Raw genomic sequence first — 14,635 nt, 5'->3', positions numbered from 1 at the left:
TAAAATACACCAAATCAATCAATCAATTATTATTATTACATTCTTGGTAGAATTTTCAACTCGCTTCACCGGAGTGAGTGAATTAGTGTATTTCATTTCACTTTTCTGCCCATTTTGGCTAATCGCGAAGATGATGATGAAAGTTGTGAAAATGAAAGATGAAGGGAAAACACAAACACATGTGGACGGCACAAACAAAAGTCTCACAGAGGATTGTACTGGCCATGGGTCCAGACGCCAGAGCCTCGCTAGTCTGCAAAATGCAGTCCAGGGTGTACTACGTGGAAGTAAGGTTGACATTTGGGTGTCTTGAAAAAGCGCCACAGCCCATCATTATCTTTGTGCATTTCATACAGTTATCTACCGAAAAGCATAGTTATTCTGTTTTGTTATTATTAACTTTTACATATTTACATCACTATAAATAAATAATTTATAGAATAATGTACATAAGGATTTTGAACATATCAGAATCACTTTTCTTGAAAGTGCATTTATGTTGTAATCATTTAATGGTGTTTATTAGGCTCTAAGAAAGAAAAAGAAAGGAAACAAAATATATGAACTGATGGGGTGAAGCTCATACGAAAGGAAATGTAACATGAAAACTGTAAACACACTTACATTTCTCTTGATTTAAAGTTCATTAATTTTATGGGCACAAATAACAAACAATTTGTGTAGAAAATATACAAAATACTAATCATGTTAAACCGTAAAAATTGTAATTATCTTTAAACTGTAAATAAACATGTCAGCTGATATTTTGCAAACTATCATTAACAAAATTGACAAAATTTAGCCACAAAGACTATAAAAATATTTTAAGTTATAATTATAGAGTATATCCAGGATTTTGTATTTTCACTGAAAAAAAAAGTTACTGAAATTATGATAGTTTTATTTACACACTCAACAAACATTTCCATAATAGTTACAGTACCAGAAACAGAAAAATGTATACGTTACATATATGTTTTTATTTGCTTTAATCAAACTGTTCAAATATTTTACAGGGCCGTTTACTAGAAAAATCCTTTCTATAATAAAATATATATCTATATGTGTGATGCCCAAAACCATACAAGCAATTTTAAGCGTGTTTTCTCTTTATATAAAAAGAAACGATTAAAATAAAAAAATCCGATTTAAGTTTTAGAAAAATCATCAAAAGTGATTTTTTAAAATAAAAATCATTATTTTTATCCACCCTGCTTGTGCATAAAGTGGACTTAAAACAGCAACATGAAATACTCAGTTATCAAGGACACTATAGACCTTATATCTAGTGCATTCCAGTATTTTTGGAGGACATATTTCTTCCAATCCATCTCTTTTTAGTTTGTCTACTGTTGTGCAGGGTTCTGGTCCATGAAAAATAGGAGAACAATGGAACCGATAGACTGAAAGGAGGCCATGCCTTGAATGCAATTCGCTCTCCTATTTGAATTAAATTCAGTGCTTGTGAAAAATGAGCCCAGCCTTATCAGTTCTTCAGAGTTTGTCTTCGCGAGTAATTTTCTTTTGGGAAGAAAAGTTAACAAAGGCAAGAAAAAGAATACCATGTTATAACTCTTCCCCTTTTTGTACCTTCCTGGGTGGATAATGCAGAGAAGAATGCATGAAAGGTATCCTGTTCGATGTTAGTTAAGACTTTGTTGGTTTTTCGTTGAAATATAATGCTTGCTACCCGAGAACTTTCAACTGTCTCAAAAGAAAAAAAGCTCATACACCAAAAGACTATAACAAATTTAACGAACCCTCCGAAACCTGAAGCCGTTCTCTTTCAGTTCAGTTAATTTGTTGAACTTGTTATGTTTCTTCAAATGTGGAAAGTCATTGATGATCGTCATTTGTATAACCCAAGGTTATGCCTTCCAGATAGTATACTGCTAACGCTGTCGCTTTGAAATCAAGAAGTCCCGGGTTTTAATTGATTGATTTTTAATTAAGGATACGTCAGCACATAAGCTGTTTATGCAGTCACACAATACGGGAATAAGCCTCTTAACTAAAACACAATTGCCGACCTCCGTTGTGAAGTGGTTAGCACAGCTGGTTCGAATCCCGGCCTGGGCATGGATGTGTTCCTTGTGAATGTACCTTCATCACAACACAACTCATCCTCATCTTCGCGATTACCCAAATCAGCAGAAAAGCGAAGTAAATTAAACCAAAATCAATCAATCAATCAATCGTCGTCACGATTAGCCAAAAGTGGAGCCGGCTACCGTGGCGGAGTGGTTAGAACATCACGCTACAACGTCAGGCGTCAGGGGGTTCGAATACCGACCTGGGCATGGATGTTTGTGAGTGTCCATTCATCAATTTCATTGTATCATCACTCATCCCCATCTTCGCAAATTAGCCAAAAGTAGCACAAAAAGCGAAGCAAAATAAAGCAAATCAATCAATCAATCAAGCCAAAAGTGGAAAAAGCGACGCCAAATAACAAAAAATCAAATCAAAATATAACATAATTGAGGACAGGACCCTAACGTAAAATATGTCTTAAAAACTTCTTCACCAATTTCTAAAACTCATAATGCCATCAACACCTCATCAGCAACTGAACCTATACTGTTTCCGAGGATAAAAGCTTTACACCCTAATTAATTAAAAGCTGAGGTTGTAAAGAGGCACTAGCCTCACTGGACTGCAAAACTGCACTTATCGGGTGTTCTACGTGGAGGTACATTACATAATGATTCGGATTCCACTTTAAACTGTAGGTCCAGTCCCGATTAGGTTATCTGATTGTAAAGTGGACTTAAAATAATAAACCGTCCTTATTAAATCGCCCCTCTTACAACCAACCAAGGACGTATTTGGCGGGGGGTCCGGAACCCCCACAAAAAGACTTACTAATTACAAAAATTAAATAATGAAAATAATGAAATAATAAAATAACTAAAATTAAATAATGAAAATATACTTGTCCTTTAATCGATTTTTATTTATTTCCGCAAAACTTATTGGAAGGCAAGGATTATATTGTAATCATACTACTTTGAATGTCATGGCAAAGTAGACTTATGCAAGATTTATTACTACTTATAACGTAGCATTCATAAAATATCACCAGCAACTTTACTTTTCATGAACGAATCTAACAACCTTTTTTATATTTAATAAATATTCAATTCCTTATCTATTTGACATTAATTTCCTTGCCAGAGCAGTTTTTTGTACAAATTTTGCCGACATGAAGTACACGTAAGCTAGATAATGAATACGTGCTGTTATATAATTATTCTTATACCATCCTTTTACCTATCCATGTAATAAAAATATGATTTTAATAAATTTGAATATTTTAATTGATTGATTGAATTGTGTTTTAAGTCCACTTTATGCACAGAAAGGCTAATCAGGATTGGATCTACAGTTTAAAGTGCGATCCGAACCACTATGTGCCTCCAACGGGTATCGAACCCGGCACCCCTTGATTACAAGGCGACAACGCTACTACTGGGAGGCCCCTACTATTTAATTAATTTAATATAATCATTATTTTTGCTTAAAAATTATTATTATTATTATTTTGAGACTCTTGGATCGCCCCCCACCCCGAAACATATTTCTAGATACGTGCCTGCAACCAATCATTATAAATTACCCCAAAGTCAGAAAAGTAGTGTCTGCTGGAATTTACATTAGTGTGTAAATTTAAAAGAGCATTAAAGCTTTGGACATATCACACTTTTACGTTTGGGTACTGGGTTTGATTTATTTATTTAACGTGGAAATTCTGCTACTTTTGGCTAATCGCGACGATGAAGGTGATAAGATGAACTAGGACAATGACAAACACACATGGACGACAAACACAACACAAGCTCGACAGAGGATTATACCAAATATGAGTCCAGTCGCCAGAGCCTCGTTGCCCACCAACGAAGCAGTTACCGAAATTTATTACGTGGAAGTGAGGTTGATGTACTGTTTGGTGCCTTCTCAAAAGGTTACCCTTTTTACACCATACGTTTTGGTACTGGATTATAGGGTTAATTTACGGAAACAAAGTGTATGAAATTTTAAGTAGGTAACTTCTATTTTTAGCCTATTTTACGTGGAAAACGAAGTTCCTCCATGATCCGTAATGGCTCTCATTATAAACTGCAGGAAATATCAATCACCTAATTTCCTAACAGAGATGTCACACTTTCTCTGATACGCCGGCATTGTAAAATCCTTCAATTATTGAGTCCCTTTTCTTCCTCTCTTAATCAAGCTTTAAATATTTAACGCAGTTACTTGATAATTTAGACGGTCATGATGGACAGTTCTCTAGATGGTGCTTCCATCTGTAGGAAAAACCTATAAAATGGATGAATTGACTAACGAAACCATAGCTGTAGATTTACGTTATTTGCAGATAACATGCTAAGCACTTTATGACGATGTTCTGTCACTTTGGCAATCGTGACGATGAGGATAATGGTGATAAGGTGAAATGAATGAAGGAACAATCACAACACGCATGGACCGGACACAGAACACAAATCCCACAGAGGATTGTACTGGCTTGGTCCTGGCCTGCAAGAATGCAGTTGATAGGGTGAACTAAGTGAAAGAGAGAGTTGATATTTAAGTGCAAAGCCCCTTTGTCACCACAGCAAGTAAAAGAGAAAAATATTTGTTTCTAAGTGTCTCCGAAACAAGCAATTTTAGGATGGCAATGAATGAATAGGTGTTATTTTCACGCCCTGTTCTTTTCGTTTCTCTTTCGTATTTTGTTTCCTGCGTTCGTTGCTCGTTGGAGGTGCACAGTTGTTCGGATCACACTTTAAACTGTAGTTCCAGTCCTGATTAGCCTGTCTGTGCCTAAAGTGGACTTAAAACATCAACTCAATCGTGTTTTCTTCTTCTTTTGTTTCTACCGCTACTCTCTGTGTTTCCGGTCTCTCTCTCTCTCCTCTCTCTCTCTCTCTCTCTCTCTCTCTCTCTCTCTCTCTCTCTCTCTCTCTCTCTCTCTCTCTCTCTCTGCTTTACCCTATTCTCTATCTGTGTGGGGGGGGGGCGGTTCTCTCTCGCTTCTCAAAATACGTACGTTTTTTCAAGTCCAACCTTCTTTTCTTCATTTCTGTTTCTTTAGCTTCTTCCTCTCTCTGTTCATCTCTCCCTTTCCTCTCCTCTCTCCCTCCCTCTCTCTTCCCCTCTCTGTCACTCTATCCATTTAACTGTTCGCCCAACTCAGCTTTCATACTATTCTAGCAATAGAGGGTAAAACGACCATGTACAGTGGGATCCACTAGTATTACCGTGCAAATTGTCCATCACCATGTTCGTGCACTTTATTTGACCCAATAAGAGCTTCACGAATTAAAAGAAAACTCAAAACAAGCTGTTGATAACTTCTGTACCAGCATACATAAAAATCCATCGCATAAAAACATATAGGGCGCAAGAGAAAAATTAATGAAAATAGTCATGGACAATTTGCACGGTAATACTCATGGATCCCACTGTACAATGAATATCCAATTACTGCTCTACCATCTTGCTCTGTTCTTTGGAACAGACTAACTTGACACTAATTTTTGGCATGTCAAGGTAACTTAATATATAAGGTAGCCCATCCGAAAATTGCCGATCATGCACGAGCGCGTGACGTCATATGGGAGGCTCGGTTATGCTCGGTGCGCCTTCGGGATTGTTCGTTCGGCGCTTGGCCGAAGCAAACGGCCGCCATCATTTCTATGCGAGTTTCAGAGAGGGAAAGTGTTTCATTACTTTGAGGGGGAAATATTAATTATCATACTTCGGGATGGTATTGAGGTATTCATTTAATGATTAGTAACATAATTAAAACATGCTACTTTTAAAAGAGGGGAAATTGCACATGCAAACGTACTGTAAAAATTCATGTTTCATCCGTGGCGGAGTAGTTAGCACAGAGCGCTATGACACTAGGAGTCCAGGGTTCGAATCCTAGGCTGTGATGGCCCTTCCTTCATCAATTTCATCATATCACCATTCATCCTAATCTTCGCGATTTCCCAAAAATGACAGAAAAAGCGCAGTAAAATAAACCAATTCAATCAGTCTATGCTCCAGAAAGCTTCGATTTTTCTTTACACTTAAGATTCCCATTCTTATAATTCAATCCAAACTGCACCGCCTACGTCATAAACTGTGTTCGTACAAATACTCGATCCACACATGCGAATATTTTAATATTATGGCTGCATCATATCTGAAACCAGTCTGAATCGTTATTTGAGAACAGTTTTCATTGCCCTCTGTAACGCTCTGGTTGCATTTGACACTTTGTCAGCAATGCTGTGCATAAGAGCTCAGTTCCGACACATGAAATGATCTTCATTTATGAATATGACGCCACTGGCAAGGTACAAAGGGAAACAGCATTCAAAGCGAAACCGTTTAAACGTGAACGTTCTGTGTGTTCCCCTTTCTGGCTCATTCTCTAAACGTTTCCTGCGATATAAACTCGAGGAACACAAAGGAAAAAGCATGTGAACATGATATTTTAGGAAATTTCCATCAGGACTTTCAATGCTCGTCAAATACGCATCAAGTACAACTTCCTAGGAGTTTCGTGTAAGTCCTTTGGAAACAAATCTTGTGAAAGATAAATCGCAGTGTATTGATCAAAGTTAGGAACCTCTCCAGTGCTTTCTCCGACGACTGTTCCATTAGGTATCCATATTTTGTGCAAACGTGTCTTTGGAAGCAGAAGAAGCAGCCGTGAAGAGAACACAAATGGGCAACTCTTTCAGTCTGAAGATTGCAAATGGAGTTTTGCACAAAATCTGTAAAGGACAATTATTATGACTGCTTCCCAGTATTCGGAAACTGAATTCAATCTGATATGTAAATGGGCCAGCATATGGAAAACGGTTAATTTCAAATTTCTCGGGTTCGTTTCCGGTTAGCAACAGTGACGAAGAGATAGTCTCTCTCAATTTTTGTCGCCAACCTCCCTGGCGAAGTGGTTAGCACAGTGCGCTACCACGCAAGGGTCTCGGGCGTTCTTTGTCCCCCCCCCCCTTCATCAATTTCATAGAAAAGCGACGCAAAAACACGAAAACTCAAATAAAATTTCCTTCCACTTTTGACGAATCGCGACGATGAGGATGAGTGATGAAATTGATGAAGGGACATTCTCAAAGAACACCCATGCCCAGACCGGGATTCGAACCCGAGACACCTCGCGTCGTAGTGCGCTGTACTAACCACGCCGCAAAAGTGGCAGCAAAGCAACGTAATCAATCTAATAATTTGTTATGTGTGTTAAAATTTCTGTCAGACTATACGGCGTACGCTTTTAGAAGGAACATGAGTTCAGCCAATACGCTGCCAGCGCTCTTGCGATGCTGCCAAACCAACTGCTAGCGGAAGGGGAACACAGAGAATTCGTTGTGCCCAATATTCAACATTTTATACATAATGCATGCACGTGATATTTGAGAACAATGAAATATATAGTGAAGAATTCTACACAGTATTATATCATATCACTGCAGCATATAAGAAAAACTAGTACCTGAAAGAAGTTTGAAGGTATTTATTATAGAGGAACTGCAAGGTCATCATCATCGCTCTCGTGTCTATTTTCTGGCATGTTTCCCAGGAGATTTGAATAAGGGTTCACCTATTTCTGTGGTAGATACTTTACCCTGTTTTATAATACGCAACACAGTATGCACACATACATCACACGCTTTAGCCGTAAGTTCTCGACTATGAGAAAACATTGATTCAGCACGCATTTCTTCCGACGCCAATTCCGTGAAGTTAGAATACACTTTAAAACTAAAATGTCTGTTTGTGAACGTAATATTTTACTGTTGGTGCCTGTACTACTGGTACTAGGTTTGATTTGTTTTACTTTGCTTTTCTGTCACTTTGGGCTAATTGCGAAGATGAGAATGAGTGATATAATGAAATTGATGAATGACATTCATAAACATCCATGTCCAGGCCGGGACTCGAACCCGAGACCCCTGGCGTCGTAGCGCGATATGCTAACCAATGCACCATGGTGTTCTTCGCGACATTATTTAATAACACTCACGGAACACACACTATTGCACAATTTTCGAACGTAAGGGCTGTATTGCACAGCGCGCTACGACGCCAGGGTTCTCGGGTTCGAATCCCGGCCCGAGAATAGGTGTTTGTAAGTGTCCCTTCGTCAATTCCATCATATCATCACCCATCCTCATCTTCGCGATTAGCCAAAAGTGGCAGAAAAGCGAAGTAAAATAAATCAAATCAATCAATCAATAAGGGCTGTATTGAATCCTCTCACAACTGTTCTTCGTAGCGTGCGAGTATAATCTTACACCGCTCTTGTTACTAAAACACTGAACTCAAAACTGACCCAGACTCGCAATGTTTGTGAACACACAAGACAATGAAAGGCCATTGTGCATATTCAACCTAATTTGACACCCATAGCTTTACCAAGACATAACAACTCAGCGGGGTCAACACGGTGGCAACGAAAAGAACAGACTGAAGCAAAATGAATGGGTTGTGTTGTGCGTGTGTGTTGAGACGTGCTGTTTCTCGTGTTTCTTCAAGAAACGATAACTCCGGCTGTAGGCGACGGAAATTCATGGGACTTGGACAGTCAGGTTCAAAATGTTGTGCCCCATCTTATGATGAACCTTAAAGTGGCGAGTTTCATGAAAACTTCTTGCGCGCAAGAAAAAATACAGAACACGGCGTTTAATTTGCGCGCCGCAGTTTCCTAACTGTACAACGTTGCACACCTGCAATTGGCTGGTCGTCAAGGACACGCTCTCAGTAGCTCCGCCTTATATCGCTTCTAAAAACGTGCGTCGTATAAATGAAACCTCTGTCTGCGCTTTCCGGAATTCACCAGGGTTGTGAACCAAAAATGACGTCAAAATCGGTGTAATCTGAAAAGCATCTTTCTGAAACAAATGCAAACTAGATTTAGAAAGCGTAATTATTTTTGCCTTTATTAGCGAGAATTCACACCGGAACGACAAGCGACACGTGTCGCTTGAGGATTTCACCAATCCAATGCAGATATGTGCGTCCTGTCATGCCGCTACGGTGTGAAACGTTGCTGCTGATTGACTCGTTCTCAAACGACAGTCGCCTGTCACTTCGGTGGGAATTCTCCTTTATGGAAAAAGCCAGTGATTACGAAATAAATTTTAAAGATATTTCATGAAAATCATATCATCTCTCACGTTGACATCCCATTGTACGTGTTCACTTCAAATATGATTGGCTTTCTTTGAAGAAACCACAATGTTGGGGTGAAGGCTTTTCTGCACATTGCATCATATTGTAAACTTGTGGAACTACACAAATATTATTTCCTAATTAAATACATTATAGTTCTCGTCGACCTCCCTGGTGGACGTATCACAGCACGTTTCAAAGCCGGGGTTCCCAGGTTCGAATCCCAATCTAGGCATGTATGTTCTTTGTGAGGGTCCCTTTATTAATTTCATCATATCATCACTCATCGTCGTGATAAACCAAGAAAAAATCGACAATAAATAACAAAAATATACAAAATTTAGAAATATTATAGTTCATGTTTTTCTGCATACATTTGTGTTTTTTATTTACATATTTACCTTCTAGCCTCATACAAATATTTTCTTTTCAGGTTTATATTATGGTGTAACTATCTCTTTAGTGTCCTTTGCGACAGGATTAGCTGTAGTAACCTTAAATGTGCATCATCGGGGAATGCGTGGGAGGGAAGTGCCAAACCCTGTGAAACGAGTGGTTCTTGGAGGCCTTGCAAAATTGTTGTGCATTAGCCTCGATTTTCCATCTCAAGTAAGTATTGATTTATTTATTTTCCACCCACTTGATCATATAAGTATAAATTGCACTATGATGTGATAGGTCAATTACATTAATGTATAATTTTAAATGCAAAGGAATTAACACAGACTTGGCGCTCTCTTAACCGACCACCACGGGACCGGACCCTTGGCCGGATAACGAAACGGCCAATGTAACCGAATTATGTAAAAGGATTAGCACGAAAGTTAACTGTAAGTGTACACTAGATTCGATTTTATCTTGCAAGACTTGCCTGACGCTTCAAGTTGATGCAAGTTAAATCTAAGTGTGCAAGAAACACGAGTTGGCCGTTTAAGTTCACATAATTTTGCTGCAAGTGCACACATGTTAATTTGCTTTTTAATAGCCTGTCACACTTGCAGCAATGCTGCAGAACAATTCACCATTAGAATATATTATCGGCTCCAGATGGTGCATTTTGATTTGGTAATTAGTGCACCATATTTATTAATAAGCATTTGCAGCAGTTAGAAGGGGCAAGGAGGCAGCTGTCCCCCATTATTTTCAACTTTTTGCCCCATACTATGAGCTTTTAATTCTCCCTCCCAGTTTTACATCCTTGTTAATAAGGAATAATAAATTAGTAAAAGCAGAACTTCGTTCACGCCCACAAGGGAGATAGAAATTTATCAAAAAAAATGCACATGCTCGACCAGGACTAGAACATGTTTCTCTAGCATACCATGCCAATATTATACCAAATGAGCTACTGAACTAGCCCCAACGTACATTTCCTGCTTCAATTTTTACTGGATTTCTTGGTCCAATCTTTTATTCCTAATGTGATCAATGTCTCAGTATACAAAAGATTGGATTTAAATATTGTTCGAGATTGCATTTATCACTTCGCTTACACTTAATAACATCTTTTTAGGCGCAAAAATAAATAAATGCCATTACGGAGAAAATAAGGATAATAAATAAATATACATATTTTTTTTGTAATATTAAATGTGACCATTCCAGAGAATATATTCGCTCCTTCATGCCGCGCGAGTCTTCTCTTTCTGGTGACCAGAATGCACATGTATTTATTATGATGTCTTAAAAAGTAGGAGCGTGTGGGACAACGAACCATCGACACTGCCTCCCCGATGCCGCAGTGGTAACGTCGCTGCCTTGTAATCAAGGGGTCCTGGGTTCGTTTCCCGGTGGAGGCACATAGTGGTTCGGATCCCACTTTAAACTGTAGGTCCAGTCCCGATTAGCTTTACTCTGCATAAAGTGGACTTAAAACACCAAATCAATCAAACAATACATAGTATATAAACAAATAATCACAAATAATTCTCCTGCTCATTAACCTTTAGTCCATTTTTTGCTTTATATTTTAAAAATAGTTCAAGTATATTTCCATATGTGTAGCTATTTTCTGCAGCAAATTTGTGCATTTTTATGGGAAATTATTAATTAGTTTGATATGTGCATAAGAATTGCAAAATATGCTTTGTGTACATAGAATGAAGGAATGGAATGTTGTAGAATTTACTCTTAGACAAACAGTTTTTGCATATACGAGGGTGGATCATTAAGTATTGCACAACAATTTTTTAAAAAAGAAGTTTAATAGGTAAGACAACATAAATTATACACACTGAAACCATATCTTTTAGCTACTTTTCGGCATACGAGCCAAGTCTTTCAACACATTTTTCCCATCGTGGCACTGTTCATAGAACTCCGTCAATTGGGAATGCAGCCATCTGCGCAAAACCGATTGCACTTCTTCATCGCCACTGAAGCGTTGGCCACCTAGGAATTTCTTCATTGGGCCAAAAAGATGGAAGCCTGAAATGTTGAACCGCCCTGACAAGGTTCTCAGATGGATCCGCCGGTCGTTGAGAATTGCCTGCTCAATGGCTGTAACATTCCGTTCTGTTGCAGCTATTACTGGTCGCCCGGAACGTGCCGAGTCAACATGGTTCGCATCGCCTCCTTGAAAGAATGTGCACCACCTGGAGATGTTGCTACAGTCCAAACAGTATTTCCCATACACGCCCAACATTTCCCTGAGAATTTCACTACGGTTTTGTCCTTTCGCCCACAAAAAACGAACTACAGCTCTGCTTTTCACACGTTCACGACAATAACATGCGCGCCATCTTTGTTAAGTCGTTCACGCTTCTGCCGCAAGAGTTATACCTCATCGAACAAATTCCGTCTCTAGCCCGAACTTCAAACTATACATCTGTAAAATTTCAACGTCCCAGCCACAATAACATCGCGGGAAGAAATTTTTGTGCGATACTTAATGATCCGCCCTCATATTAATATGTTACTCTTTTCATCAAAAAGTAGTAGTCCAGGCAATTTACACTTTGACCTTGGCAAAATTGCTTCAGAAGGTTTTTTAAGAGTTTCTAGCTCAGAAATTATTGCTGAAAAACATATTCAAAATCAGACAAAATCGGGCCACGGGAAAACCCCAAAAAACTGATTTCAAAATGGCTGACTGGCTGTTTTCTGCTAAGGGCAAAAATAAAGTAATTTACGCTTTATAGAGAGAGATAATGCTTTTATTTACATTTGACAATATTTAAACTGAAACTATCTTTCAACAATGTACCACTTATGTAATTTTGATATTAAATATTATTTATAGAGATTAGAAAATGAGAAAATAACAATTACCTCCGAATAAAATTCATTTTCAAGCTCTGTTAATTATAACCTGCTGCAGGCAGTAGGTCCAAATTAGGTGAAGAGCTAGTGGGAAAAACTGGTGTAATAGAGAAAATTAGATGAATAGTTACACACACTCATTAGAAACCCCATTTTGTCATAATGATGTGTAACTATTATTTTAATTTTCTCTAATGCATCATTTTTTTCTACTAGTTCTTTACCTTATTCGGACCCATCAACTGCTGCTGTCAGTTGTGTTAGTTTCCAAGCAAGATTGTGGTCAACTTGCAGCAAGTCTTATCATTTGCCTTGCAAGTTTAATGTTAACTTACAGCAAGCCTTGAGATCTTAACACCTGCTTTGCAAGTTTCATGTTAACTTGCAGCAGGCCTTGAGACTTATTGTACAAGTTAGCTGCAGGTTAGTTTTGAACTTGCTGCAAATTTACAGACTTGCTCCGCAAATTACTTGCAAGTTCATGAGACTTGCATCGCAAATTTAATGGGAATTTGAGGTAAGCCTACCCTGCTATCACTTGAAGATGAGCAAAAAAAAAGCACAGAAAACTACTGTATCATTGTACAGTATTTTTTTTTAACTAAACAATCTTTAACATCTTTAAAAATACATACAGTACTACACGTATTTAAAGAAGGCTATACTGTATTCTAGAAGAAATCCATATTTTTTTTCTCAGCCAGTCAAACCAACGACCAGTTGAACCAAGGCTGGTTAAGAGAGTGCCCACTGTACTTATATATATCAAAATAGTAAAACAATAATATAGATAAATGTAAAAACAATAATACTTAGGGAAAGTTACAAAGTAATGTAACACTAAAAAGGAAAAAAAGTTTTAAAGTTAATGTTGATTAAGGGAAAATGTGACCTAAGTAATATTCTGTACCATAAAAGAAATGTTTCATTAGCAAGATCTTTACTGTCATTGTAAATTCAGTTGGATTGTGATTCTTGAATGCCTCTGGCAACTTGTTACATAGTTTAAACCTTGAAAATCCTAGACCACTTTGTGTTTTGTGGACAGTTGAAAGGAGGGACTGTACCTCATCAGCTTCCCTTCCTTTGCCAGTAATTGTTTAACATTTTAAGGGAATTGAATTGTCTGCAGATATTGAAGTGTGTGTGTGTGTATGTGTACACACACACACACTCACTCACCCCGACCTTTGACATTTATCAGAGAGTGTGTGTACATACAATTAAAGAAATGGTTAGTGAGGATTTTTAACATTTGAAAATTGGATTTTGTAGATATTCTTAGAATAGCATCCAAAACATGTAATCATTTGCTAGTGCGTACAGGTAAATATTCTTACATCAGAGTGAGAAGGTACCAGTGGTTTATTCTCCCATGTTACCTGGTATATTGCCAGTAAACCAACTTTGTTCACACATATTTGCTGAAAATTTGAAGTTGTTGGACTTCTGTTTTTGTTTTACTTGCATGCCTGCATTAGTGTTTTATTTCTGTTGTATCTAATGAATATGTAATAAATATATACAATAAATAAGAATTATTGTGGTAAACCAGGTCAGACTTTCAGAATATGCCACTGGAAGACATCAAGTCCACTGAAGCAATAATATTTATGTGAAGTACATTGTTTTGGTTTAGCTTTTATGAATAATTGTCAAAGGCATTAAAAAAACTAGCAAATGAACACACTCTGGAAGATATCTAAGAATATTCATGATTCAATTTCAAAGTTTTAAAAATTGTCACTTGTATTTCTATGCTCATGTATGTTCACTCATTGACAAATATATTCCTAATTTTATTCTGTTGTACACTGTATTTGGAGTAGGTTACGTGACTATTCTTTCGTTTCAATAGTTTTGCACTGTATAAGAAGTATATGTGATATATTAACTCTAATTGTTGAACTGGGGATTAACAAGAGGCATTCTCTATTCACAGCCTCCTTGTCCTCCTAACCTGTCTCGAAACATTCATAACTTCAAAGATGCTGGAGTAAAATATGAACAGAATAAACTTCCTCCCAGGTAAGCAAAAAAGGCCAAAAATAATCAATTTTTGTCTGTGTGTACACCAAAATTAGTAAAGTTAACAGAAGTAGTGATAATTCAAAAGCAAATGTAAAGGAGTGAAGTGGTGAAAAGCTAAAGCAATGTACAGTATGCTGACCAAGGGAGATTTAAT

General features: G+C 37.6%; 1 protein-coding gene across 1 annotated transcript in view; it reads left to right on the top strand.

The window, feature by feature from the left end:
* LOC145998742 (neuronal acetylcholine receptor subunit alpha-10-like) overlaps positions 1-14,635 on the top strand; it is a 424,671-nt gene that overhangs the window by 399,932 nt on the left and 10,104 nt on the right. Inside the window, exons 9-10 of the mRNA XM_083135289.1 lie at positions 9,623-9,798; positions 14,393-14,478. Of these exons, the coding sequence (XP_082991415.1) occupies positions 9,623-9,798; positions 14,393-14,478 (262 nt within the window). The remainder of the gene's footprint in view (positions 1-9,622; positions 9,799-14,392; positions 14,479-14,635) is intronic.

Source organism: Lepisma saccharinum, chromosome 14 (genome assembly GCF_977018435.1).
Source record: "Lepisma saccharinum chromosome 14, izLepSacc3.1, whole genome shotgun sequence".
In the NCBI taxonomy this organism is placed as follows: domain Eukaryota; kingdom Metazoa; phylum Arthropoda; class Insecta; order Zygentoma; family Lepismatidae; genus Lepisma; species Lepisma saccharinum.
Note: the sequence above shows the minus strand (reverse complement) of the source record. Positions and strands in the feature narration are given on the sequence as shown.